Raw genomic sequence first — 27,216 nt, 5'->3', positions numbered from 1 at the left:
GCCTTGACTCTTTCTTTCAGTTCTCACTCTCTCATTCCTTCTCACATTCTCGCTCTCATCCCACAATTTCTCAATGTTTCTCACATTCTTACTGTGTCAATGTTCCTCTCACTCTCCCCCATCTCTAACTTCATCTTCCATGCTCACTCTCTAATTCTGCCATTTAACTTTGACATTGATTAGTCAACATGATCTAACTTTGACATTAACTCTACCATTTAATCGCACCGCGACCGGACTGAGACACAGATCGGACCGAACTTCAGGTCAAGGTTTAAGTTTTTGCTAAAATCGGACCGAGACCAGACTACGTCTTTCCCTACCTGTATCCGTCTCCGTCTCTCTGTACTCTAAATTTATCCCTACACATGCCAATATCTATCTCTATCTCAATCTTAATTTGTCCATTATTTTCTCTATCTGGACTTTATTTTCTCTATAATGTCATCACCTCTCTTGCCATGCATGTGATTGATGTGACTATTTTTCTTAATACTTACTCATCTCTCTCTCCTCCCTTCTCTCTTCCTCTTATACCCATCTCTACAACTCTCTACATCTTTACCCCATCTCTATCTCTATATCTACCTCAAATCTATCTCTACCTCTATCTCTCTCTATCTCTGTCTACCTCTTCCCCCTATGTCAATATCTATCTCTATCTCTCTATATCTATCTCCATCTCCATCTCTATCTCTATCTCTATCCCTGTCTTCATCTCCATCTCTGTCTCTATCTCTATTCCTGTCTTAATCTCCATCTCTATCTTTATCTCTATCTCTATCTCTATCTCCATCTTGATCTCTATCTCTATCTCTATTTCCAGCTCCATCTCTATCTCTGTCTCTATCTTTATCTCTGTCTCCATCTCCATCTCTATCTCTATCTCTATCTCCATCTCTGTCTCCATCTCCATCTCCATCTCTATCTCTATCTCTGTCTCCATCTCCATCTCCATCTCTATCTGTCTCCATCTCCATCTCCATCACTATCTCTATCTCCATCTCCATCTCTGTCTCCATCTCCATCTCCATCTCTATCTCCATCTCCATCTCCATCTCTAGCTCTATCTCTATCTCCATCTCCATCTTGATCTTTATCTCTATCTCTATCTCCATCTCCATCTTGATCTTTATCTCTATCTCCATCTCCATCTCCATTTTGATCTCTATCTCCATCTTGATCTCTATCTCCATCTCTATCTCCATGTTAACCCATTCTTTTCTCTATCTGGCCTTTACTTTCTCTCTCATGTCATCATTACTCTTGCCATGCATGTGACTGATGTGACCGCTTTCTTAATCTTTATTCATCTCTCTCTCCTCCCTTCTCTTCTTCACTATATATACCGACATCTCCGAGTTTGTTAAATTTCCTCTTTCAGTCAGCTCGGAGAGAGCGTCGAAGAGCGATTGGCGAGAAGAAGTCAGAGCGAATCCTCGATCGATCTTCCAGATAGAGATCTAAATCTTCGATTTTCGTCTCCAATTGATGTTTTCCCCATCGATCGAGCCAGATTCATCTTCTTCCGACGCAATCCCGGCCAGATGCGAGCACAAGATCAAGGGCGAAGCAAATGCTTCTCCATTCATCCTCCGCTCGGTAGATCCCGCTGCCGGAATTCGTTCAAGAAGAGGAAGGCGAGATCGGCAACGCCGGGTAGGGTTTTGGAATTCGATTTCTCGGATTTGCCGGACGAATTGCTGTTGAGGATTGCCGCGCCGATGGATTTGCCGACGTTGTTGGCGGCGAGCGCGGTTTGTAAGTCGTGGAGGGAGGCGCTGCGGCCGATGAGAGAGGCGATGGTGCTGCTCTGCTACGGGAAGCGGTTCAAGCATGGTCGTGGAGGGTGGAAGAGGGACCCTCAGAAGGCGCTTGAGTCGTTCCTCAAGGGCGCGGCGAGAGGGTTGGCGGCGGCCATGGTGGATGCTGGGCTTATGTACTGGGAGATGGGGAGGAAGGAGGAGAGCAGGGGGTTGTATTGGAAGGCGGCCGAGCTTGGGCATCCCACTGCTCAGTGTAATTTGGGCATCTCCTTCCTTGAAGGTAACACTTCCATCCATCTATCAATCTATCTGTTCCAGAGTTTTTTTGGAAAAAATTCTATCGAGTTTTTTTGGATTTTATCGCTACATGCTCATGGAATCGGCAGAGTTTTCTTTCCCATTGCCGTTTGTCTCTGATTAATATATACAGCGTCGGAAAAAAACCCAAATCAGATTTTGAAAATCAGAGGATCATGCGAATGATTGCGGAGGGGGTAATCCATCTATCACCTCGTCTACCTTGGTCACTGATTTATTAATACAGATCTGTCAAGAGAGGAAGGAAGAAGATAATGACATAACTCAATAGAGTACATGGCTGGGTATACATATACCCTAGGAGAGAGAGAATGATAAGAGGGCTAATGGGCTTATAGAATAGGGCCCATTAGCCCATAAGGCTGACTATCTCACTAACACCCCCCCGCAAGCGAAGTATGGATGTCATCCATGCCGAGCTTGGACACTGCACGTTGCAGGAGAGGTCGAGATAGTCCTTTGGTAAGGACATCAGCAGCTTGATCAGCGGATGGAACAAATTCCAAGTCAAAGATGCCCTCGTCCACGCGCTCCTTGAAGAAGTAGCGGTGGAGTTCCATATGCTTGATCCGTCCCTGTTGGCCAGGGTTCTTTGCCAAGGCGATTGCCGACTTGTTGTCGCAGTAGAAGTGGATCGGGCCGGAATACTCCACACGAAGGTCATGGAGAATTCCGTATATCCACTGGCCTTCAGAGGCCCCATCGGCAAGTGCCCGGTATTCGGCTTCAGCACTGGAGCGGGACACTTTGTCCTGCTTGCTGCTCTTCCAACTGACAAGACTGCGCCAAGACAAAAGTGCAGTACCCCGTGGTGGAACGACAGTCCACAACTGAGCCGGCAAAGTCCGCATCCGTGTACACCTTCACGGTCCGCTCCATACTCCGAGGAAAGAACAAGCCCTTCCCGGGGCAGCCCTTTAGGTACGCAAGTACCCGGTTGGCCGCCTGACGATGGATCTCCCGCGGAGAGTGCATGAACTGACTGAGGAGGTTGACGGCGAAACTGATGTCGGGGCGGGTGTGGGTCAAGTACAGGAGTTTCCCCACCACCTGTTGGTACTGATATGCGTTCACCGGTGCTGAGTCCTCCCCCTTACCCAACTTGACGTTAGGGTCGATGGGAGTAGTAACCGGTGCACACTCAGTTATTCCGGTCAAGGCCAGTAGGTCAACGGCATACTTCTGCTGTGACACAAAGATCCCCCGGGGGGAGTAGGCCACCTCAAGGCCGAGGAAGTAGCGAAGAGGCCCGAGGGCCTTGATTTCGAACTCCTTGGCCAACGCAGAGCTGAGGCGGCCGGCCTCTGCAGAATCGGAACCCGTGATGAGGATGTCGTCGACGTACACGGCCAAGATGGAGACACCCGCGGAACTGTGACGGAAGAATAGGGAGGCATCCCCATTGCTCTGAGTGTAGCCCTCGGTCTTCATGACCGAAGAGAACCGACCAAACCACATCCGCGGTGACTGTTTCAGTCCATAGAGAGACTTCCGCAGCCGGCAAACGGTGCCCGGGGGGCCAAGGGTATACCCAGGAGGTGGCTCCATGTACACCTCCTCCGTCAAGTCACCGTGGAGAAAAGCATTCTTCACATCGAACTGTCGACGGCCAGTCGGAATGGGCATAGCGCCAAGAGGAGACGGACTGTTTCCATCTTCGCCACAGGAGAGAAGGTCTCAAGTAGTCCACGCCATACGACTGAGTAAACCCGAGCCACAAGTCGAGACTTGAGGCGCTCGAGTACCATCAGCATGATGCTTCTTGGCATGAATCCACTTGCAATCCACCGCCTCTTGCCAGGAGGAAGCGGGACGACTTCCCAAGTGTGGTTCTTGAGCAAGGACTGCATCTCCTCATCCATCGCCGCTTTCCAATGAGGAGAAGTAAGAGCATCGGATAGGCGACGAGGGAGGGGATGCGACTCGATGTGAGAAAGAAAGGACCGCTAGGAAGGGCTTAGCCGATCAAATGAGTGATAATGAGATAAGGGGTAGAGAGGTGTGCGAGCACACTGACGAACCCCTTTCCAAGGGCGATAGGCCATCCCAACTGAGCATCATCATCAGTAGACGAGGTGACGATCGTCCGACGGAGGAGCGGAAGCAAAGAGGGAGAAGAAGATAGCTCCCGGGTAGGGGAGGCTCCCGGGGAAGATGGTGCACTAGGAGAAGGATACGGGGCACCAAGAGTAGGAGGTAGCTCCCGGGTGAGAGGTGGACTGCCCGGGGTTAGGAGGTGCACTAGGGGGAGGATACGGTGCACCGGGAGGTGAGAGGGTAGGAGGCAAGGGAGAGAAGATGGCTGGGGACGGCGACGGTGGAGGAATGGGTCCCACCAACGGAAAGGGTTCCAAGGAAGGAGTCGAAGACGCCTCAACCAGCGGAAGGCGTGGCGAGGTAGAATCACCGGCGAAGACTCATGCTCGGCAAAGGTGACGCTTGCGAGATGAAAATCTCCGAGACGGAGGGTGGTAGCAACGGTAACCTTTCTGGAGAGAAGCATTCGGCGAAGACGCACCGAGAGCTCGAGCATCGAGCCAGGCGAGTGGGAGCCGTATCGTGGACGACGCCGTGCACCGAAGATGCGAGGAGGAGTCCAGTCCGCAGTGAGAGATGGGGAACGCCGTGGAGAGACGATCTAGTGGGCTGACAAACCCGAGGGGCTGGGAGGGGAGACGGTTTACAGATGGGTACTCTTAAGACCGCCTCACCCCAATACGCCCACGGAACAGAATAGTTCAGCAGAAGGGTACGGGCGGTCGACGTGACATACCCGATCCGACGTTCTGCCATACCGTTCTGTTCCGGGGTGGCCACACAAGAGGACTCGTGGAGAATCCCATGGTCAGCAAAGTACGTGGCCAGCTCGGTGTTGACGGTCCCGGCGTTATCGGAGCGAAGCGCTGAATACCTCGGCCAAACTGAGTACGAACCATGGTGTAGAAGTGACGGACCGTCGGAGCAACCTCAGATTTGGCGGTCAACAAGTAGACCCATGTGTAGCGGGTGGCCTCGTCAACAAAGATCTGAAAGTATCGGTGGCCCTTTAGGCTAGCCTGCGGGGCGGATCCCCAAACATCACTATGGATGCGAAATAATGGAGTGGAGGAGTGCGAGGTGGACGGAGAGAAAGATGAACGACGGTGCTTCGCCAGTTGACAGGCATCACACACGATAGTCTGAAGGTCCAATCCAGTACACATCGAAGGAAAGAGACGATGTAAAACTGAAAATGGCGGGTGGCCCAGCCGTTGGTGAGCCAACTGGAGACGTCCCATACGCTGCACATCCGCTGGTCGGAGTTGGCGGTGAAGCAGGAAGCACCGAGAGCGCCCCCCATCGTCCAACAACAGCAACCCGTTCTCACGCCTAATCGGTGTAGTCCGACCCACCTTGTCAGATAGAAACATCCCGTCAGGCTGGAGGTGAAAAGAACAGGACAAACTGTCAACCAAACGCTGAGGAGACATAAGTATAGCTCGCAGGGCGGGGACATGAAGAACATTGCTGACCACTCCGAGGCCGTCTACAAACACTGCCCCAATTCCAGCAACACGCAACCGTCCACCACCGGCTGTAATAACTGTACGGTCCCCACTATGCCTTTCGTAGGATACAAACCGGTCATTGAACGGGGTCATGTGTCTGCTGCCCCGAATCAAGAACCCAGCTCGTATCCGATACGAGAGGCGAGTAAGAAGCCGTACCACAATACCACTGTTCAGACTGAGGGAGAGAGAACGCACCAAATCCACCAAAATGTGCCGTCGACTGAGTCGGAGTCTGCATAGTAGCCACTTGGTCACGGAGACGGGCCAAGTCGGCTTGGAGCTGCTCAAGAGTCGCCGGGTTGGTAGAAGAGGTAGAGGAGGAGGCAACCATAGCTTTCCCTTCGATAGACTCCTTTTTCCGGTTGTCATACTGACGCTTCTTGCACCACTTGCGGAGATGTCCAGGCTTGCTACAGTAGGAGCAAATCAGCCCGGAGGGGGCCGCCTCCGCGGGGGGAGCAGGAGTGGGCGAGGGAGGCCGGGCGAGGAGGGCAGTCGAGTCACGAGCTGCCTCCGAGGAGAGAGTGCCAATGACATGAAAATGACTCTCCTCTTCCTGGAGTTCCTTCACCAAGTCATCAATGGAAGGAAGGCCTTCCTTGCGATGGAGGGCACGGCGCCGAGTGTCGTCATACTCCTTGTTTAGGTCATAAAGAAACCCCAAGAGGCGTAGGCGATTAGTGTTCTGGAATGACTTGCACGTCGGATCATCCGTCGGCAAGTAGTAGTCCACCTCGTCCCACAGCTTCTTGTGTTCCAGCGCATAGTCCGAGATGGACAGTGCGCCTTGGCGAAAGTTGCTGGCTTTAGCAACGAGCATAAAGAGGCGCCAGTTGTCCTTCGCGTCGCAGAATTTGTTGGCCTGGTCCCAAAAACCCTTCACGGTGGCGCAGCGAGGGAACCTTTCACGGAACGAGGGTGCCAGAGAGGTCGTGTAGAGCCATCCAAGGACGAAGTGTTCCTCGGCTTCCCACGCCGCATAGTGTGGATGGGTCGATGGAAGCAGGGCTTGTGTGCAATGCTTGAACAGTTGGCGCGCCTTGAGAGTAGTCTCGACAAAGTGACGCCACTGTAACAAATTCGGGCCCTGGAGACACGTCGTGTCGGGAACCGCCGGCAGAGAATGAGTAACCTTGTGTGACAAGGGTTCTCGTTGAAAGTCTGCATCGGTGAAGCCATCATCTGGGACGGCCGGTTGACGCGTCTGGCCCGTGGAGTAAAGTTCCTCCGACATCAGAGCCGTGGTCTCTACGGAGACGGCTGTTGTGACTGAGGTTGCGGCGGCTGCGGCTGCTTCGGCGGTTGCGGCTGCTGCGGCTGCTGCTTTCTGCTGCCGCGCTGGCCGCGGCTGCTGCGGCTTCTGCTGCTGCTTCGCGGGCGGCTGCGGCTGAGGTCGCTGGCTGCGGCTGCGCGCGTTGCGGCTGCGCGGCTGCGGCTGCGCGCTGCGCTGGCTGCGCGCGCGCTGCGGCTGGCGCGCTGGCTGCGCTGCGGCTGCGCGCGCGCTGTGCGCGCGCTGCGCGCGCTGCGCGCTGCGCTGCGCGGCTGCGGCTTTGCGCGGCTGCGGCTTTGCGCGGCTGCGGCTGTGCGCGGCTGCGGCTGTGCGGCTGGTTCTCCGGAAGCTCCGCGGGCTGGCTACAGCTCGCGCTGTGGCTGATCCGTCGGTCACGCTCCGGATTCGCTAGACAGCGAGAGGGTGATGTCAAACCCTAGATGGAAGAGCTCTGGAGCTCTGATACCATGTCAAGAGAGGAAGGAAGAAGATAATGACATAACTCAATAGAGTACATGGCTGGGTATACATATACCCTAGGAGAGAGAGAATGATAAGAGGGCTAATGGGCTTATAGAATAGGGCCCATTAGCCCATAAGGCTGACTATCTCACTAACAAGATCAGTTGGAGAAAATGTTGCGTGGCTTGACCTATCGCTACATGATTGGTCTTTTCGTATGCCATTGTGCTCTTTGAATTTGGTAGATATTCCTTGAAAATCAGATGCCACTTCCTAGAAAAGTTCCATAATCTAGAAAAAGTAAATCAAATTTAAGAAAATCTGAGGATCAAATAGTGCAATTTTGGCATCTCCTTCCTTGAAGGTAAGCTATCTATCTATCTATCTATCTATCTATCTATCTATCTATTTATCTATCTATCTATCTATTTATCTATCTATCTATCTAGCTCTGTCTACCGGGTTCAATGATTTATTGTTGTACATTTTGATACGACTCTTCCACGCACTTGCGATGGAGAAACGTGCCAGGCCTACTTGTGTGGAGCCGCGCATGAGAGATGATTAGCAACGGTGGTCGACATTATAAATAAGAAGAGGAATTGAGCAGGGAAAGGAGGACGGCTAACTGACCTTCTTGGAGAGGAGCTCCTTGACACTCCAACGCTCCTGCTTGGCTGGCTTAGGGAGATCCTCCCTTTTCTAGAGGATGACCGACCGATCCGGTCCATCGTACTGATCTCTTCCGCATTTTATTCTTTATTCAAGAACTCTATTCCTAACTTCATTGGTTTGAGTTGTTACCATTTGGAGTAATATCTTGAAATATTGATTCAAGATTTGTTCAATACCATCTCGCGTCCTTCAGGAGCGTATCGTATTTGTTGAAGAATATGTTGATTAGCTTGGAGCTATAGCTACATGATTGGGGTTTTCAGATACCATCATGCTTGCAGGATTGCTTGAATTTCCTTGAAGATCAGATGCCACTTTTCCCTAAATTTTCTATTCCTCTGCCGTTTCTTTGTCTGGAAAAACCTAAATCAGATTTAGAAAATCCTAGGATCAAAGGCATGATTGCAGAGACTGATTGAATACTTGAAAATGCATGCTTAAAACACATTCCCTGGTTTCTTACCACAATCTGTTGATGGACATGTTGATTGGCTGGGAGGACATGTTGTTCTTCAACGATTGGCGTTTTCATTTGCTCTCATGCTTGCAAATCAGATTCCACTTCCCTCAAATCAGATTCTACAGTGTCTGAATTAACCCAAATCAGATTTTGGAAGATTAAAGGAACAATTTTTTTTTGGGTCCTTGATGTAGATCTCTTACGAGGAAGAGAGATAGGAAGAAAAGAGAGAATGATACACCAAATAACACCAAGCTCAAATTGGCACCGTACCCCTCAGGAGGATCTCCCACCCAGATTTAATTACAACTCTAGTCTGCTCTCCTTAGTGGAGGGATACATTTATTTAAAAGGGGAAGTACCCCTGAGCCGAAATAACCAAAAATAACCATGGTAGGGGTCGGGTATCATAAAAACACATAGTTGCGGAGACTTCTCATTGATTTTTCTTTGAGCCAGCTCTAGATCAGGATTAGAAGCTATATCTTTCATCATTTACATGCTTTAAAACTCGTCTTCATGAAAATCTTAGTAATTCCGAAGTAGCAGAGAAAGTAGCAGGTAAATTAATCTCACCGATTACTTTGTGTCATGTATTGCAGCTGATCATCCAAATCCCGTAGAGGCTGTGAAATGGTTCCGTAAATCGGCCATGTCAGGATATGCACGCGCTCAATATAGCCTTGCACTTTGTCTACATCGAGGTCGAGGGGTGGAACAGAATCCCAAAGAAGCTGTAAGTTTGAACATTCTCGTTGGGCATCAGATTAATTTTAGAGATGCATTTAGCTTTTGTTTTATTATCATTTTAAGGAATCAATAATTGTGGCTCATCCTTCTAACGGGTCCTTGATAAGGTCCTCACTTTAGCCATTGGTGGGGACATTTTGGTCTTTACTTGTCTAGGGTAATTTACCTTCAAATAATATGGTCCTCGCTTTGGAGGAAAGGTAAGAATGAAGAGTTCAAGTTGCTGCTTGGCTTCCGTCTGAGATGTTACTTCGCTGTAGATGCGGAGTGCTTCTGCTGATACACTTTAATCACTGATGGTAAAAAAAAAAAGAAAAGTTGCTGGTTGGCTTCACTCCTCATCCGTCTCTCCCTCTCTCTCTCTCTCTCTCTCTCTCGTCCTCCGTAACCTTTCACCTATTCCCTGTCTCCCTGCAATTGCCTAACCTTTCAGCTTTTGCCTCATTGCTGAACCTTTCAGCTTGAAAGATGACGATGATGAATCACACTCGTTATCAAGTTTCCATAAAAGTCATCGTAATTCTTACTGCCACCAATTGGTCAATGAAAAATTGTTATCATCGTTATCATTATACATCAGTTTCCAAGAAAAGGCAGAGTATTTAATCATGTGTCATCTTCGTTGTCATTGTCATCCGATTTTCCAAGGCCGTTATCATCAGTGTCATCTATCTGATGAATTTCATTTTGTAAAACCCATACATGGATTACAATGGCAAAATATAGGGATGATGATGGTTATGATGAATTCGTCATCGTTTCCCAACCTATATTCACCAGACCTTCAGCTGGCTTCCCTCTGAATCAATCTCTCCCTCGTTTATGATAGATGTCTCCCTCAACCCTTTGTGATTCCCTCGTCTAAGATCAATAATACTCCATATAGAAATCGGTTGAAACTGTCAAACGCATCCAGACCTATTTTTCCAAGAAATGGCATAATAGGGAACAATTCATATGACATAGAGGGAGAGACGAGTGGGGGAAATGTGGTAGAGAGAACAAGAAGGTAAAACAAGGATTCAGGAATTCGAGCTCCCCTTTCTTCTGGATTGCAGGCCGGCTCCTGCTCCCCAGCCTCCTTTTGGAGTCTGCAACTGATTCTTGAAACTGAATATTCGATACCCCTCCTCTGGCTTCCTCCTTTATTTATACCCTCCAAGTCTTCTTATTGGACGAGTCTTCTTTTCCTTTGGTAATTTTTGGAAAAGAAGCGACTCGTATCATGGTCATATTGAGGATGTGGTGAATAGAGGTTCATTTATTTTATTCTTGGAATCTATCAGTTCGGTTCATTGAAATATTCCCAAAAGTTTCCAAGCTGTGAACAACATTAATGAGATTACGGGACATAGTAAAGGATCGTAGGATTAAAATGGAATAAATATAACCATTAATTTCATGTCTTTATTCTCACCGGTAGTGGATTTTTTTCCAGGCCAAGTGGTTTCTCCAAGCAGCCGAGGGTGGCAATATCCGAGCAATGTACAATGTTTCAATATGTTATTCCACTGGCGAAGGCTTGCCACAAGATCATCGGCAAGCGAGGAAATGGATGAAGCTTGCAGCTGACCAAGGCCACAAAAGTGCCCAGCTAGAACGGGGGCTTGAACTCTACGCCGTAATTTCTCATCTTTGCCCATTTATTCATTTTTTTAATGACATCGAACGAACTCGGGCTGAGCCACATTTATGAGATTATGTTGGATGATATTTACATTTATTACTTGGGGGACGTTTTTCATTTTGATGATATGGTGATGTTTTGGGCATATGTTTATTCCGTCTGTAATCTGCCCTTTTACTAAAAGGCCCTGTTAGAGCGGGTTTTGAAATCTATGCGGTAATTTCTGATATTGACCCCATTATTTATAGTTGTGTTAATTACGTGCCATTTAGATGTCACGGGAGGACTTTTTATTTTTTTTAGAAATTTGTGAGGTTTTGTTCATTTTATTTCTGTCTGATTTTTTTCCAAAAAAAATTATGTCTGATATCTTTTGTTGCAATTCTCACGTAATTGTGTTAATTTACACGGTATTTACGTATGGGATATGTTCATTTTGGAAATTTTATTACGCTTTATTCCTTTTCTTACTTCTAAATCCGCCTAATAATATACATGTTTCATGATTTCGGACGAACAATTTTTTGACCACTGATTGAGTTTGTGTTTAAGTAATTTACATGATTTGCATAATTTAGCCCCCAAGATATTTATTTATTTGGAAAAATTAACGTGGGCTATTCCTTTTCTTAAGCTGTGTGATTTTCTACAGTAGCTGAAGCCTCCAATTATATGCCCTTGCTTGATTTATGTGATAAATACATTTTTAATTCTAGATGCATGTATTCTGTAGAGTAATCAATGCGGTTTCTTTCATCTTCAAACTAGATATGGTTTAAATTACCTGATCTTTGCCAACTATACTATGTTTTGAACTTCTTAATTCACACGACAGTTACATATAATTGAGAACCAGCAGATGTAATGTTATATTTTTTATGGACTTTCTGTGATTTTGAAAAGAATATTAATTTCGTTTGTAAAATTCCAATTTCGGTTTGTATACGAGATAATTTATTTGGCAAAGTAATTCAACGCTTTGATTCTAGAATTCTCTATGCAGTCAGGTGATCTCATGAAGGCCCTTGTCTACCTCGAACTCGCCACACGCGCCGGAGAATCCTCAGCCGCACACGTCAAGGAAATCATAGAAGAGTCTCTCTGCCCTTCTCTGAGAAACCGGGCGATGTCATTAGTTGACAAATGGCAGATGCAGCATACCCACCATCAAGAGTAGTAATTTTTCTCTCACTTTTTCCCATCTAATCGATATTTTTTCTGATGCAAATATGTTTTACACAAATAGAGCAGTAATTTTTTTTTTTGAACTATCAAATAGAGCAGTAATCCACCTCGGAAAGCATTTTTAAGCTTATAATGAAAGCCGTGTTCCTCTTTACAGGTTCTTGAACACGGATATATTTATGGAAATAGAAGAAAACTACTCAGACTGCATTTTTCATAGCTTTTCATTGAATGTAAGCTATCGGAGTTTCTCTTTTCATAATTTCTTTGTTTGCTACATCTGTTTGCAGCATACTCAATAAAGCTTTAGGATTTAGGGTTTGAATTGGTCGTTTTGCTTGTATTATTAAAACTTTATTTAGAAAGAAGCCATCCAAGTATCGAAGATTATAATGATTCTTCGACAATCTTGTTATGATCTCAGATTTCAACTAATTCTTACTTCGAATTTTAGAAATGCATCATAATTAATCTTTCTTGTGGGACATGCATTAATTAGTCGTCCCATCCATTAAATAGAATTTTTTATGCGTTCTGAGCTGATCACAGAAATCTCCATCGTCCATTCATTCTTAATAATTTTCCCTCCAAAATTCATGATTGCACGGTAACAAATCTCCCTCTCCTGATATTCGCCCCCCTAACCTTTTGAGAAAATGCATCATACTCCCCCATTTCGGAAACACAATCTGAAAAAAACAACTCTTCCAGTGGAAGAACATTCCCACAGAAATCTTTTTTTCTTTCTTGAAAAAAAGCATTCTACAAAAATCTAGGGAGAGTTATGAGAAGCCACCAGCTCAAGAGCTTGGCGGCGGCATCATGTGCATCTGCTGCGGCGGCGGAGGCGGCATCGGCCTCCCATTCATCTGCGGCATCGGCATAGGTGGCGGCATCGGCCTCCACATCGGCTGTTGAGGCAAGCCGCCCGCCGACTGAGGCGGAGGCGGCGGCCTCGAGATAAGCCCCTGAGATGGTGACATCATCATACTCTGTGGCGGCGGCGGCGGCGGTCTGAACTGTTGCTGGGGCATTGGTTGCATACTGGGAAGGGTTTGAAGCTGCGGCGGCGGCTGCGGAGGCCACGCCGGCGGCGGGGCCATTGACATTGGAGGGTAGACCCCAGCCACCGGCATCGGCGGCCGGATCGGCGGGGGGGGCTGGATTGGGGCTGCGAGGAACGGCCTCGGCGCCATTGGGGCGGCTGCGGGCCCACCGTTGGGTAGAGACGGCGGGCCACTCGCGAATAAGGTGTGGGGACGGCTCTTCTGTACTCCTGGACTGCTCGCCGCGAGAACTCTCTCTGGGGAAGAATCAGGAAAGAACAAGTATATGAGAAGTTTCATTTTTCAGTTTGGTTGAAGATTAATACTCATTGAACCAAAGACTCTAGGTAGACGCATCAAGAGAAATGAGTAAAAGTTTGTTTTTCGCTAACCGTGTTCTTGGGTTTGAAGAAAATTTAGGAATATTAAATTAAGTTTTGGAAGAACATAACAGCTTGTAGATCATTCCAAGGTTACTTGAAGCTTCTTTTGTATGTAGATTTCAATTTAAAAAGAAATCTTTGAAATTATTTTTCAGTTTCGTCGAAGATTAATACTCATTGAGCCAAAGATTCCAGGTAGAGGCATGCAGATAAATGAGTAAAAGTTTATTTTTCACTAATCGTGTTCTTGGGTTTGAAGAAAATTTAGGAAAATAAAATCAAGTTTTGGAAAAAGATTACAAATAAATATGTACAGCTTGTAGCTCATTCCAAGGTTATTTGAAGTTTCTTTAAATAGGATCTATGTCGATTTCAATTAAAAAATAAATCTTTGAAGTTATTTCCCAGTTTCGTGGAAGATTGATGCTCATTGAACCAAAAGTAAAGTAATATCGTAGAAGGAAACGGATAAATGATACAAAGTTTATTTTTCATTAATCGTGTTCCTGGGTTTGAAGAAAATTTAGGAATATAAAATCAAGTTTTGGGAAAAGATAACAAGCAAATATGTACAGCATATTTGTACAAATTTGTATATTTCAGCTTATTCCAAGGCTCTTTGAAGCTTCTTTAAATAGCATCTATGTAGATTTCAATTAAATATTTTTTTGAAGTTATCTTTTCAATTAAAAAAATATTTGCCAGTTTAAGAATAGAAAATCAAGTTTTGGAAAAAGATTAAAGATAAAAATGTAAAATATGTTATTCTACGGTTATTTGAAGTTATTTTCCAGTTTAGGAAACGCACCTGCTGGTGTTCCATGGCGTTCTCCCTTGGTATCTTTTTTGTATGCATATGAAACAGTGATCTGTCTGTTGCAAAGATACTGCCCATTCATGGACTACAAAAAGAAAAAAAAATACATAATTACTTTCAGGGAAAATTAAAATTATGAGAATCCAGAGATGTTTCGAACATAACACGCAAATAAATGTATGGACAAGGAGAAATATAGGACAAAAAAAAATCTTAAAGGAACCAAACTTGTTGTTTCGTATGAATGATCAAACAAATATCATCCACAAGAAATGATAATATACTTCTGGGATCAGAAAAATAAAACAAGTAGAATCGTTTTCATAAACCGAGGAGAATAAGAGATGTGAGGAGAAAGTACGACTACTATGAATTGTCAATAAGAAATCAAGGAGAATCCAAAATAATAGCAAGTTTAATTTAGACGAGGGGAGAAGATTCATCGAAAATACCTTTTAAAACATACCAAACTAATGATTCAACAAAGAACGAATGATACATCGAGAATATCATTAATAAATCTGCACATACTTATGCAATAAGGGAATACAAAGAAATAGAATCCCTGAAATGAAATAAGGAAATTCAAGGAAAATACACAATAGCATGAAATAAGTAGATTAATTTCCATTACTGAAAACAATAAGAATAAGACACAATTCTAGCATTCCTAAAGACATGCAGAGAATAGATAATTTTTTTCGAAACATGCGGAGAACAGATAATAATAAACAATTTTCGATATATGAGCATCTGTTAAGACTTACAAGTGTTTATTTTTGTTTATTGCTATTTTCTACGACTACACTGTAAATTAGATACATGCATAGTACCGTTATAGGTCCTGGGCCCAATATGTTAATGACAATTAAAGCATCCCCAATAACTCAACATGGGTCGCATTTTCTTTTTCAAGTTTACATTATCTCTTCTTTCCTTCAAAAAACGATCTCTCTTCCAGGGACTAGAGATTCTACCCAACAGATAACCCAAATAAGTATATTTCTAGACTATATGAAATGTAATGGGTATTAAAATTGATAGAATAATGAGAAAAACAGGCAAATATAATTACAAAATTAGCTTTTTTAACACCGAAGAGATTTGGAAACAAATAGCAGGCATCGGTGATGTAATCCGCATAGGAAATAATATAAAACTAGTACGCCCAGAGAGATGTATGATATCGTAAAATAATGTAAAATCACCTCAATTGCAGCATCAGAGGCCTCAAAAGAGTCGTAACTGATGAAACCAAATCCCCGAGAGTTGCCGGTATCTGGATCCCTCATTATCTCCACGATTCAAAATAAAAATGAATAAAAATCATAGATTAGAAAAAAAGAATTATAAAATCTTTAAAATTGGTAACAAGATAAATGAAAAGTTACCTTGGGATTGCTGACGATTACGCCGAATGCACTGAAAGTGTCATAGAGGAGTTTTTCATCCACGTCCTATGATGAATACCAAAAAAACCAGAATAAATATCGCATTCATTAGCCTCATAATTGTTGGAAGGGAAGAAGGGAGAGGGGAGAGTATTGAAGATGTTTTTTCTCCCTATCATAAATGATTAAGAGACGAGATCTTTAATCATATTTCATTTAGTCCCGAGATCCTTTTCAGAACGATTATCATTGAATGAATATCCAACATAGAGTTGACAATATATACAGTAAATATTGAAATATAGACAAAGAGACGCATAATTATCGGAAGAAACTTGGAGTTGAAGGGATTATACCGGATCAAGATTACCGACGAAAAGATTTGCTCCCACGTCCAAACTCTTTTTATCTTGTGAGGCCTACAAATGGATTCATTCCAGAAAAACCATCCACAGTGAGTTTATTGTTAAATCAAAAAAGACGTGTTAAGAAATGAATGTGAAATAAAATTGATGTTTATGATATTTAAGAATGACAGGTTGACTAGGAGTAATGCGAAAAAGCTGATCAGGATGATACAAATTGAAAAATAACAGAATGAAGAGCTAAAAAAGAATGATCTTTGTCTAGAAATCAGAAGGTTTGCTATGATACAGCGCACATAAGAAATTGCTCATAAACAGTATCATAGTACTGATTGAATTTTAAAATATTATAAATATTATAAATATTTATCCCCTCAAAGTGTAAAATTAGGGCTATACTCTATCTCAAAAACAAATACAAAGCACACCTTGTTCACACGTATTGGCTTTCCATAAAGCTTGATCATGTTTAGAATTTTTATAGCCTGCAAAAAAAAAATAATAGACCATGGCCAGAATAAAATGATCATTCAAAAAGACATTAAAAAAGAAGGGAAATCTCGGAGTTAATTGCACCCACATAATCAGCATCTTCTTCACTCCGGAACTCAACGAACCCGTATCCCTGATGAAGATTTGTCACCCTATCCTTAGGTACATAAACATTTACTGCAATAAAATATGAAAAAAATGTTAAAGCGAGAAAAATCAAAGTAGAAGTGCAATGTTCTCAACCAGACGTCCTTTCTATTTTTTAGAAAATTCTGAAATTTTCACATGTTTCAGTACCATTAAATCGAACGAGGATCCACTGGTGTGCAGATATAAACGTAAACTTTGGGCTTTCTAATTTGTTTTAAATACGAGTTTTGATTTTCTAAAAGAAACCAGAAATTTTCTGAATGGGAAAAAGAGAAACTCTAATGACTTACCAACGGGTCCTGCTTGCACAAATAATTCCCATAAGAGTTCCTCGGAAGACTGAAAATGGATAGAAAATTCTAAGAAATCATCGAAGAAATAAGAGATGGAACTAAAACAATTGCAATTTACAAAAAATGAAGCTTTTTCGTTGCTAGAATCAAGCTTTCTTGGACGAACTCCAGAAAAATTCAAGCGTAATACCCTTTCTCACTACATCGATAATAAAAAATGGGGTTCGAACAGTTTCCCGCGTCAATATTTTCCACAACAAGAGAAATTCAACACCAAAAAATATCCCATGTAAATCAAAATAACTAAAAACCCCAGAAAAGGACTATTCACCGACCATGCAATCAACGAAATCAGAGAACAAACAAATCAAAATAATCACCAAAACCCTAGAAGCGAGACATCAACCGAAGATTCAACCGGAAAGATTTGATGGGTAAAGCTACCTGGGGATCGAGGTTTCCGACGTACACAGTTGCATCCTGGTTCCTCTCTGCCGAGTGCTGGCCGAGGAGGTTTGCTCCAACACCGGGAGCGATCCGAGTAGTCATACCAATCCAAATTTCTCGCCTACCCTTATCCAATCAGCACTCCAATCGAAGAACTAGGTCAATCTTCTTCCTCTTCCTCTTCCTCTTCCTCTTCCCCTTCTTCTTTCTTCTTCTTCTTCTTCCTTCTTCTGCTACTTCAATTTTTTTCATCTTTCCTACCCGCTTATATTCACATATTTTCTACCTCTAAAAATAATTATATTATATTACATGGTTTTACTTGGAAGAAATATAATTTCATTAATTTATGACTGAGATGCAATTATATGGTTTTACTTGGAAGAAATATAATTTCATTAATTTATGACTGAGATACAATTATATGGTTTTACTTGGAAGAAATATAATTTCATTAATTTATGACTGAGATACAATTGCACGGTTTTACTTGGAAGAAATATAATTTCATTAATTTATGACTGAGATGCAATTATATGGTTTTACTTGGAAGAAATATAATTTCATTAATTTATGACTGAGATACAATTATATGGTTTTACTTGGAAGAAATATAATTTCATTAATTTATGACTGAGATGCAATTACATGGTTTTACTTTGTCGAAATATAATTTCATTCATTTATGACTTCATTGCAATTGCATGGTTTTACTTGGAATAAATATAATTACATTATCCATGACTGAAATGTAATTACATAGTTTTACCTGGAACAAATATAATTACATTGTTTATAATAGAAAAAAATTACATAGTTTTACTTGGAAATACATTAATTTAGTTCAACAACATTTTTTTTCAAAATGACTTTGAAATGTAGCATGTTCAATGTAATTAAGTACATTAATTATGACTGAAATTAAACTACATGGTTTTATTTGGAAGAAATATAATTACATTAATTTATGGCTGTATTGCAACTGCATGGTTTTACTTGGAAGAAATATAATTACATTATATTTCATGGTTTTACTTGGAAGAAATATAATTACATTATTTATGACTGAAATGCAACCACATGGTTTTACTTGGCAGAAATATAATTGCACTAATTTATGACTAAAATGCAACAACATGGTTTTACTTGGAAGAAATATAATTACATTATTTATGACTGAAATGCAACCACATGGTTTTACTTGGCAGAAATATAATTGCACTAATTTATGACTAAAATGCAACAACATGGTTTTACTTGGAAGAAATATAATTACATTAATATAAAATAAATTTAATGATTTTAAGCTTCATAACATGCATATATATTCAATTTAATACAAATAAAAATGTAAATATGGTCAGATTAACGTACTAAAAATATGTAGTATCACACATCTCTCAGACAAAATCTCATTGGCTTAGGAGGAATCTGAGTTGACTCAGTTGACACACCCATCTAAGTCAACTGCCGCATTGCTAACTCTGATCGCTACTGTGAGTGCCATCTAGAGCTACTAGAATACAATTAAAGATATTTTTAATCTTCTTTATTTGTTTCATTGACATAATGTCATTCTCATTTAATTCTGAAGAGACCACTTATATTAATATAAAAATAGAAGGAATATTTGTTTTGCATTTTCTTATGAGTATTATAAGTTTTCTACTATTAACTTTAGAAAAATCAAAAAAATGTGAAACGTAGAAATCAAGAGAATATATTTTAAAAAATGTGTTGTCTCACTACCTGGTGTTTGTGCATATTTGATCCTTCTACTGTATCGAGTAAGGAGTTTGAAAAAATATCTTGCATAAATTAAAAGCCTTAAGCGACTAACTTTACCATGAGTCAACTAAGTCAACGTAGTCAACTAGTATTATTTACATGGAGGAAGGTCCCGTTTATGCTACAAAATTGATTTATGCTATTTAATAACCAATATCTTTAAACAATTATCAAGTGTTCCATAATTCAGGGTTAAAATGAAGAAGGAAACGTGAACATACAGGTCAGAGTTCTCTTACATATGCAAACTCATCTTTTATCATATGTTCTGAGAAATCATCATCATGATAGATGATGCATAGAAATGAAGGAAGATCTATGATGCCAACGATGAGGGAGATACGATTGGTGATGATGATGGATCAGCAAAAAAGGGTGATATACAAGCTTCAAAGGCAAGAAGAGAAATTTAGAGACTTTAACAGAAATGTGGACCAAATGTGAAGAGTAGTAAGCCAGTACCAATTTCTAACCAACAAAATGAGAAGGGAAGGGGAAATAAACTCTCAATAAATTCCTTTTCATACTCATCAAAACTAATTCTACGAACTAATATTCATTTAGAGCAGCATACGTCCTCACACTTTGGAGTAAAGAAGGAAGAAGTTCACATGAAAACTAATTCTAAGAAATTATTGATAAGAAATATAAGGATAACATAAGAATGAATGAGAAATAAATTGAATAGCCTCATGTTTCCTTCCCAAAAGCTTAAAAAACCTTAAAATCTTATGTCTGAAAGAGTACTCCCATGACCAAAAGCAACAAAATTTTAATATGTAATATTTGGAGCATGAACTTCAAGTTTTTTCTGATATTAAAACTCCAGTGATGGATGATAAAAATGGTATTTTATTGGTTTTTACATGATTATTTATAAAACTGATGACATTATTTCTGTTATCCATATGTTGTTTTAAAAATTTTAATGTAATGTTTTAACGAACCTGCCCGATCATTAAAGAAGGAGATGAGATTTAGTTAAGAGATAATGATGCTATTTTGGACATTCACATGTCCTTTTTAAAATTAGAAGGTGAATATTGCATGGAATCTTAATAAAATTTCCTTTATGGAAAGTCATGATGATGTCTATTTGAAGTGTATACATAGAAATTTAATTATGAATAATGAAAGGAAAAATTTTCTGGTATAATTGAGGATGGTGAATGTTAAAGAGGTTAACCCTGGAGGTTTGATAGATAATTTGGGAAAGTTAAGAATGTGAATCTATTTCAATGACAATAAAATTGGTATACATATATATACATATATTTCATAGGTTTGCAGGATCACTTTATGGAAAGCAATTACTCTTTTTATGGTTGATATTATATTACATCATGAATTATTCTGTACTTATGATCAACTAGAATGTATAAAGAAAATGTTTCTTATACAATAGAATGTGGATTTTTTTCATCATAAAAACTTAACATCCAAGTTGGTTTTCTGCTTAACAAAATACATCTTACATATGAAATGTTTCATGGTCCAATACATCTAATGTGTCTATCAAAAATCTTAGATCAATATATATACTTAAAGAATTTTAAACACAATTTTTTACCTGGAAATTGATTGTTGTGTATATATTTAATATAAAATATAAGTTTTTGAATGAAAAACTTCATTTTGTCTAATGGATATATCTTATTTATTGAGAAATATACATGCAGGTCTCTCCTTTGATACATATCCTGCTCCCATACTTCATCAGTTCCCTAACCCTCCTGGTGTTACTAGAGTGGCTAGTAGATCATCCTGTGTCTATGCAGAGCTGATAAAGAACAAGACAAGCATATTTGATGCGCCAAAGGCCAAGTCGGATTCTTGTGAAGCTTAAGTCACATTCGAGGAAAAAGTGGTAACAAACTTGACTCCATGATATGGGATTTAGTTCTCTACATGTTTTAATTTGTTTTAAAGATTTGATTCATTTTGAATTTAGTCTGTCATGCCAATAAATTTTCAGATAATCAATCGTGGCAGAACCAAATAATTTAAGAGGTTCCTGAATTTAGTCAAATTATTTGTTTGTTATGTCACTTAGTATGTGTTCTTAAGCGAGACAAATATAATGTCCACTAAAATGATTAATTATACATAGTCGAGACAATATCTTGTGCATATCCCTTCTTTAGTTGCGTTGCATAAGTTTATAATGTATGACATAAAAGAGGGTGGACTATTTTCATAATATATTTATGTGATCTGGATTTATTTAGCAATTTTGAATTTTATGTATGAGTGAAATTTTTACTTTGGTCCTTAAAATTTAACCCTGCTTTGGAACCTAATGTCTCATTCGTCCAGCTGCCTAGTGTTGGATACAATGATTCTTTTGGAGTGCAAGCGTAATAGTGGAATCGTAACATGATCTACAAAAACCATGACATGAATCATTGATAATTCAGATTTTGGGGTAATTAGTGATGAGCTAACTTCACTAATTAGTGTCGTTGGTTTATCCAAATTAAAACAACAAAAATTTATAATAACCTTACTAGTGTAGGGAGAGTAAGGGTCGATCCACAGGGAGCAAGGGTTTTTTCTTAGGAATTTGTGCTTTAGTTATGTATTTTTTAATAATTTTAGAAGTAGGTTTACTACATATGAAGATAAATAACTAATTAAATAAAAATATATAACAAAGAAAAATAAAATATTATTATAATATTATAATAATATTAATAGGCAGAAAATAATTTTTTTGGGATTTTTAGGAGTATTTGAAAGCTAAAACAAAATAGGAAATGAAACAGTTTGGCGCTCTGGACTTGGCCAAAATTTGGCTAAGTACGAATGCCAAATGGGGAAGGTGGCTTGGTGGAGGAGAGAGAAAAAATGGACTGCATTAAATTCACTCTAGAATGAGTTCTAGAATGAATTTTAGAGCGTGGTTAGATGCATTAGAACTGTCTGGATATTGGCTAGCTGATCAGAAAAGAGTGAAAAAGGAGAAATAAGAAGGTAACCTCTTTGTCACACCCGCCAAGGTCCAAGGGACTTCTTCGTCTCCTTTCCACCAGCTTCTTCAGCCCTGGATGCTTCCTGCTCAGCCTGGCACTCAGTGAGTTGAATGGATCTATGACTCAATTGCACTTAGGCCACCAAACATTACTTTGGATTGAATCACAAGATGAATATTACAATAGGGTGAAGGGGTTTATATAGGGAGAGAGAGCAAATGAGAGCCATTGGATTTTTAATACAATGGATGGCCAGATCTTCTTTTCAGGGTCATGATCCACGTCCATTATGGTCCTCCAATCTGCATTGAGACCTTTGAAATACCCCCTGGACGTTCAAGGTTTCTTTCCTTAATTAGCATTAAAGGTGCTATCTTTAAGTCTCCACACTTGGATGTTTTGTGGATTGAATGGCTGGATCTTTTTCTCTGGCTTGGATCCACGTCCAAGGTTGTCCTCCAATCAGCATTTAAGCCTCTGAAATGTCCATAAATAATCATGACTGGACCTTCCCCTTGCCCTCCTTTCTTTGGCCCAACATGCCTCTCATAGTGGGTTTAGTGGAGCTTCCTTAATGGGCCTTTAGACTAGAGCCAACTGTCTTGCTTTGGGCCTTCTTTCTTGGCCAAGGGTTGTGGCTGAGCCTGCTCCTCTGTTCTAAATAGCTTCCTCTTCATTTAAATATCCCCTTTATTCATGAAAGTTTCACCTAATTCCTGCATCTTCCACATCAACTAAGAAGAGAGTGAGATTCATTCCACTTAACTCATTAAGTTAAGTGGGGTTAGTCCCACAAATGATAATAATTAACTCCAAATTAGAAAAAGGTGATTTTATTTGATGATTTTTCACAACTTAACATAAATTCTGATAATATATTCAGATAAAGATAAAGAAGTAGATAAATTAGCTAGAATTGCATATATATATATATATTACTATCATTTTGGATTTATCAATCATCTAGGCATGGATTGCATCCGTGATTCCATAGATCCTTGAGCGAGCCTCTTTGAGCTGCTTTTGTGTACAGCCTCTAGATGTATCCATGTGATCCTCGATACATCGAATCTCCTCATTCACCTTGACGAGTTCATTTCCTACTCTAGCGTTGACATTACGTTGTTCTAATTGCATGGGAAGTGGAAAAGACCTATGGGAAGAAGGAAAAATTATGTTATGAGTGAATTTCGTTCATGGCATTTATTTATTTATACATAAGTAGATATTATTCATAAAACCCCTAAACTTTAAAAATGTGTTCTGACGTCCCAAATACCATTTGCGTATGACCCGCTAGGACCATGTATTAGTCTTGTTAATGACTCCACTCGCTCAATAACCTTTAGTAGCCTTCCAAATTAATCAACCATATCATCATATATATTAATTAATGTCAAATTGATTTAACCCAATTGGGTGCCAAACTACACCATGCATTAAAGAAGATACAACATAATGCATATTGACTCGCTATTGAAATATGTTCATTATTGGTTACTATGTGCGTATAGTCCCTTATCTTCTTGATGCCCTTAGGATGAATTAGGCAATGGCCAACTGTCAAACCCTAATCAATCATCCAAGTTAGGGTTCTTCAATGATATTCCATTACATCATCTTCCTTGAGATGTCTCTCGAGTGTGGATGATCCCATCTTGACCACTCAATCTTCTTTGTGAACTTCTTGATGTGCCCGACTTAAGATTATTTATAATCTCATGATTATAAACTCGTAGGTCAAAGTCAAAGTATAATTTTCTAGCCACAAGACATCTTATGTGTCTCACGTCTAAGGATCCCATACAAAATTTTGATGTGACTTTACCTAACTGACCCTTTGGTATAATACCATTTAGGGATTTGTGATGATCAATTCAGTGAACTCCTTCCACTAAAGAGGACCTACTATATATCCTTAGTGTTTTCACACTAATTACTACGGGTCTAACAATACTCATGATATAAGTGAGGCTAATAATACTACTCTATTCGAATATTCAAACTTCCATTTCATTTATCCTTTAAATACAAATATTTAGAACACACGTACTATCTACTGATCTCTATATTACGATCTCATCATAATTCACTAAGTCAGATAATGTATTCATGGACTTTATTATAAGCATCACACGTACACCATAATGAATACATTCTATAAATAAACATGGAACGAGATATGGAATCTGTGATTAGCTTTCTAACTGCATATATTTTCATCACCTATGAGTCTAAATGACTCAAAAAAAATTGTTTGAAAAACCAATCCAATCGTAATATTTACTGATTAAATCAACACCTCATGTGCAGATTGGTCTTGCATATTCACTCCTTAAATGCCTTCTTTGTCACTCGACATCTCCCCCAACCTTTTGGATTCACTTTACAATCCCTTCACACCACAGTGGACTCCCTTTGTTCTAGGCTTCATCTCTGAAGCTCTCACATTTTTGACAGCTCACATTTCTTTCAAAGACATTTTTTATCCTTCATTTTCATTTGTAATTGAAAATTAAGAATATTCCCTTAGGTGAACCTTTTCTCCAATTCTTTGAAATATCAAAGGTAGATTATTGACCATTGGAGAGACAAATCAACTCACTATCAATGATTTCAGATATTTGAGAGTTTAAAATTGGAATGAAATTATCATTTTTGGATAGAAAATTTAATTTACGAATACAAAAAGTTAAATGTATTATGGATGTAAATTTTAATAATTGAAAAACTTGACTTATTTCATCTTCATTTATCTAAATTCCCAAATAAATAAAAACAATAATGATTCTATCTAGTGAACCTTCCAAAATTAAGCTGCAAAGACAACCAAGATCAATCGATAAACTCTTCAAGAAAGTAAGATGGTATATTATTGAATATTCATTGTAAATTAAAATTAAATTATCATCTACATATTAAACAATCAATCCATGAATGAAGAGATGAATTACTGGATGGATGGCTGAATGGATAGATGGATAAGAGATAAGAGTGCGTCTGATTTCTCTTAACATAATGGCTTCTCTATCACATATCTAGCATAACAATAGATGACAACAAATGTAGTTTCCAAATTCAGTAAAAAGCCTATCAAGTAACAAACAGTATGAGCAAAATATTATTATTTCTCATTCTGGCACAATAATGATTATCTTACCTGTAAAATAATTTTACATGGGAATTTATAAAAATGATATTGTGATCAATAGCTTATAAAAAATGTGATGAATTTGTGTAGTGAAGGAATAATATAATAATGGTATATTTAAAATATATCATTTTCATTCATTTTTCAATATTTTTGCTTTTACCATTCTATTATTGAACTTAAATACTTTGTTTGGACCCATAAGATGGAACAATTAATATTATTCTCGAGTGTTTTGTGCGCACAGGACTTAAGTACACATGAGACATGAGGAAACCAAGGTGATTGCTGAAACAAAATCATATCTATTAGAACTATATATGGAGGGTTTATCTGTGGTGGAAAACTCATGAATTTTATGGAACACATAATGTAGACATGCATGATAAATCTTGAAGAAAAACCAATTGGTAAAAGGAATGGAGAAGAGAAGAGTAACCCAAAGAAATTATAAACAAGCAATATTATTCATTTTCATCTTTGATTTTCACAAGGAATTACACAGAATGCCAATACAGCATTCCGTGCATCCATGGGAATATTCCAAGACATGGTGTGCAGCGCGTCACACATTTAAGAGCACGCACAAAATGGTATAGGGAGTACAGTACATATCATTTAGATGTTGACCCCCACATAAAATTACCATTTGTTTGCAGGAAGAATATTTGCTTTTCTTCTCATTAACCTGTGGAATGAATTACTAAAGACTACAGCTTAATTGTCAATAGACTTCTAACAAAATAAAATATTAAGATACAAAATTATGCCTAATTGTTTTTACAACTAGGGTTGTCAAACAGAGGCAACAACTTCATGCCTAATAAAATAAAAGTTGGATCTAAGAAGTTTATGACAAGCTAAAAAGTCTAGGGTTTCAAATTTTATGATCCCAATGATGAAGCCTTTTGAGACAAAAGTGTAAATTTTAAAGATGTCTAGTTTAAATAGGGAGAAACTATTATATTTCAGCCATCTATGAAAATGATAAAGATGATTTAATATTCACATTTTTATTCCAAAAGAAACTCAATTTTTAGACAATTATCCTACATGTACTATAAAAATGAAGAAAATCATCAACCTCAAAGACAAGTGTCCTTCAATAGTTCCTTTAGAGAAAGGTGTTTAAATATATTTAAACTTTTAGTCTTAAACGATGACCGATGAATAAGTCTAGCAAAGATTCTAAATATTCTTTATGCATCATTTGTCAGAAGCCTTATGAATGCACAAGAGGGTGCCTATCATTGATACTTGAGTGTATTACTGGAAAGCAGTCAAGAGAGTCATGAGATGTCTTCTAAGGAAGAAGGGTTACGGTCTCACATACAACTAAGAAAAAACCATGAGATCCTTCTAATTTTTCTGGACGCTCTAATAGTAGGAAACATCTTTTTCCTAATGGAAGGAGAAGCTATAAAATGGAAAAGAGGTGAACAAGTACTGGCATCCTCTTTCACCTTAGTGGCAGAAATTGTAGCACAATATGAGGCATCAAATCATGGAAAATACCATTAAAGCTTTTCATAAGCTCAAGGGTTGTTTATGAAATTGAACGACCATTAAAGCTTTATTGTGTTAATCAGTCAGCCACGAAGCTTGATGAAGTCTAACACATGAAGTACCTGTTCTTAGCCATGAAAAAATAGTCCGGACAAAAGATTTCTAGTGAGAATAATGGCACAAACTCCTTGGTAACAGATCCACTTACATAGACTCAATAAAATTGCTTACTACCATTATGAGAAAACTTCTGTTGATCCACATGAAAACTTTGGACTGAATCGTATTCTTCATGTATGAATCAACCAACTAGTAGTTTCCTCGCTACACATCTACACTTGATTCAGGTCA

The 27,216-nt window shown here is 39.8% G+C and overlaps 2 protein-coding genes across 5 annotated transcripts; one reads left to right on the top strand and one right to left on the bottom strand.

The window, feature by feature from the left end:
- Window positions 1–1,383: 1,383 nt before the first annotated feature.
- LOC144716014 (F-box family protein) lies at window positions 1,384–13,501 on the top strand. Of its 4 annotated transcripts, none has more exons than XR_013584806.1 (6): window positions 1,384–2,046; window positions 9,105–9,238; window positions 10,691–10,873; window positions 11,883–12,055; window positions 12,222–12,297; window positions 12,841–13,501. XR_013584806.1 is itself a non-coding variant. In XM_078591020.1 (6 exons), exons 1-6 carry the CDS (start codon window positions 1,548–1,550, stop codon window positions 12,850–12,852), a joined length of 1,074 nt encoding a protein of 357 aa, XP_078447146.1. In that variant the 5' UTR covers window positions 1,384–1,547; the 3' UTR covers window positions 12,853–13,501. The 4 variants fall into 4 exon arrangements, 3 of the variants coding, with proteins under 3 accessions (XP_078447146.1, XP_078447145.1, XP_078447147.1); XM_078591020.1 differs by having other exon boundaries at window positions 11,883–12,052; XM_078591019.1 differs by lacking the exon at window positions 12,841–13,501 and having other exon boundaries at window positions 11,883–12,052; window positions 12,222–12,457.
- EMB2444 (RNA-binding (RRM/RBD/RNP motifs) family protein) lies at window positions 12,755–17,701 on the bottom strand. Its single transcript, XM_078591023.1, has 9 exons — window positions 17,446–17,701; window positions 16,999–17,047; window positions 16,647–16,735; window positions 16,495–16,551; window positions 16,058–16,120; window positions 15,702–15,767; window positions 15,519–15,605; window positions 14,302–14,395; window positions 12,755–13,367 (listed from the first exon to the last, which is right to left on the bottom strand). The coding sequence occupies exons 1-9, from the start codon at window positions 17,548–17,550 to the stop codon at window positions 12,865–12,867; spliced, it is 1,113 nt and encodes a 370-aa protein (XP_078447149.1). The 5' UTR covers window positions 17,551–17,701; the 3' UTR covers window positions 12,755–12,864.
- Window positions 17,702–27,216: the final 9,515 nt, after the last annotated feature.

This window comes from Wolffia australiana, chromosome 20 (genome assembly GCF_029677425.1).
Source record: "Wolffia australiana isolate 7733 chromosome 20, ASM2967742v1".
Lineage (NCBI taxonomy): Eukaryota > Viridiplantae > Streptophyta > Magnoliopsida > Alismatales > Araceae > Wolffia > Wolffia australiana.
Note: the sequence above shows the minus strand (reverse complement) of the source record. Positions and strands in the feature narration are given on the sequence as shown.

Bases quoted from the DNA above. Each gene is read 5' to 3' on its own strand.
- EMB2444 (XM_078591023.1), bottom strand. From the start codon at position 17,550: ATGACTACTCGGATCGCTCCCGGTGTTGGAGCAAACCTCCTCGGCCAG. The intron at 15,768-16,057 runs GTATAATCCCTT...TATTCATCATAG, and splicing joins TCGTCGGTAATCTTGATCCG to GACGTGGATGAAAAACTCCT. The intron at 15,606-15,701 runs GTAACTTTTCAT...TGAATCGTGGAG, and splicing joins TAATCGTCAGCAATCCCAAG to ATAATGAGGGATCCAGATAC.
- LOC144716014 (XM_078591019.1), top strand. From the start codon at position 1,548: ATGCGAGCACAAGATCAAGGGCGAAGCAAATGCTTCTCCATTCATCCT. The intron at 10,874-11,882 runs GTAATTTCTCAT...TTCTCTATGCAG, and splicing joins GGGGGCTTGAACTCTACGCC to TCAGGTGATCTCATGAAGGC. The intron at 12,053-12,221 runs GTAGTAATTTTT...TCCTCTTTACAG, and splicing joins CAGCATACCCACCATCAAGA to GTTCTTGAACACGGATATAT.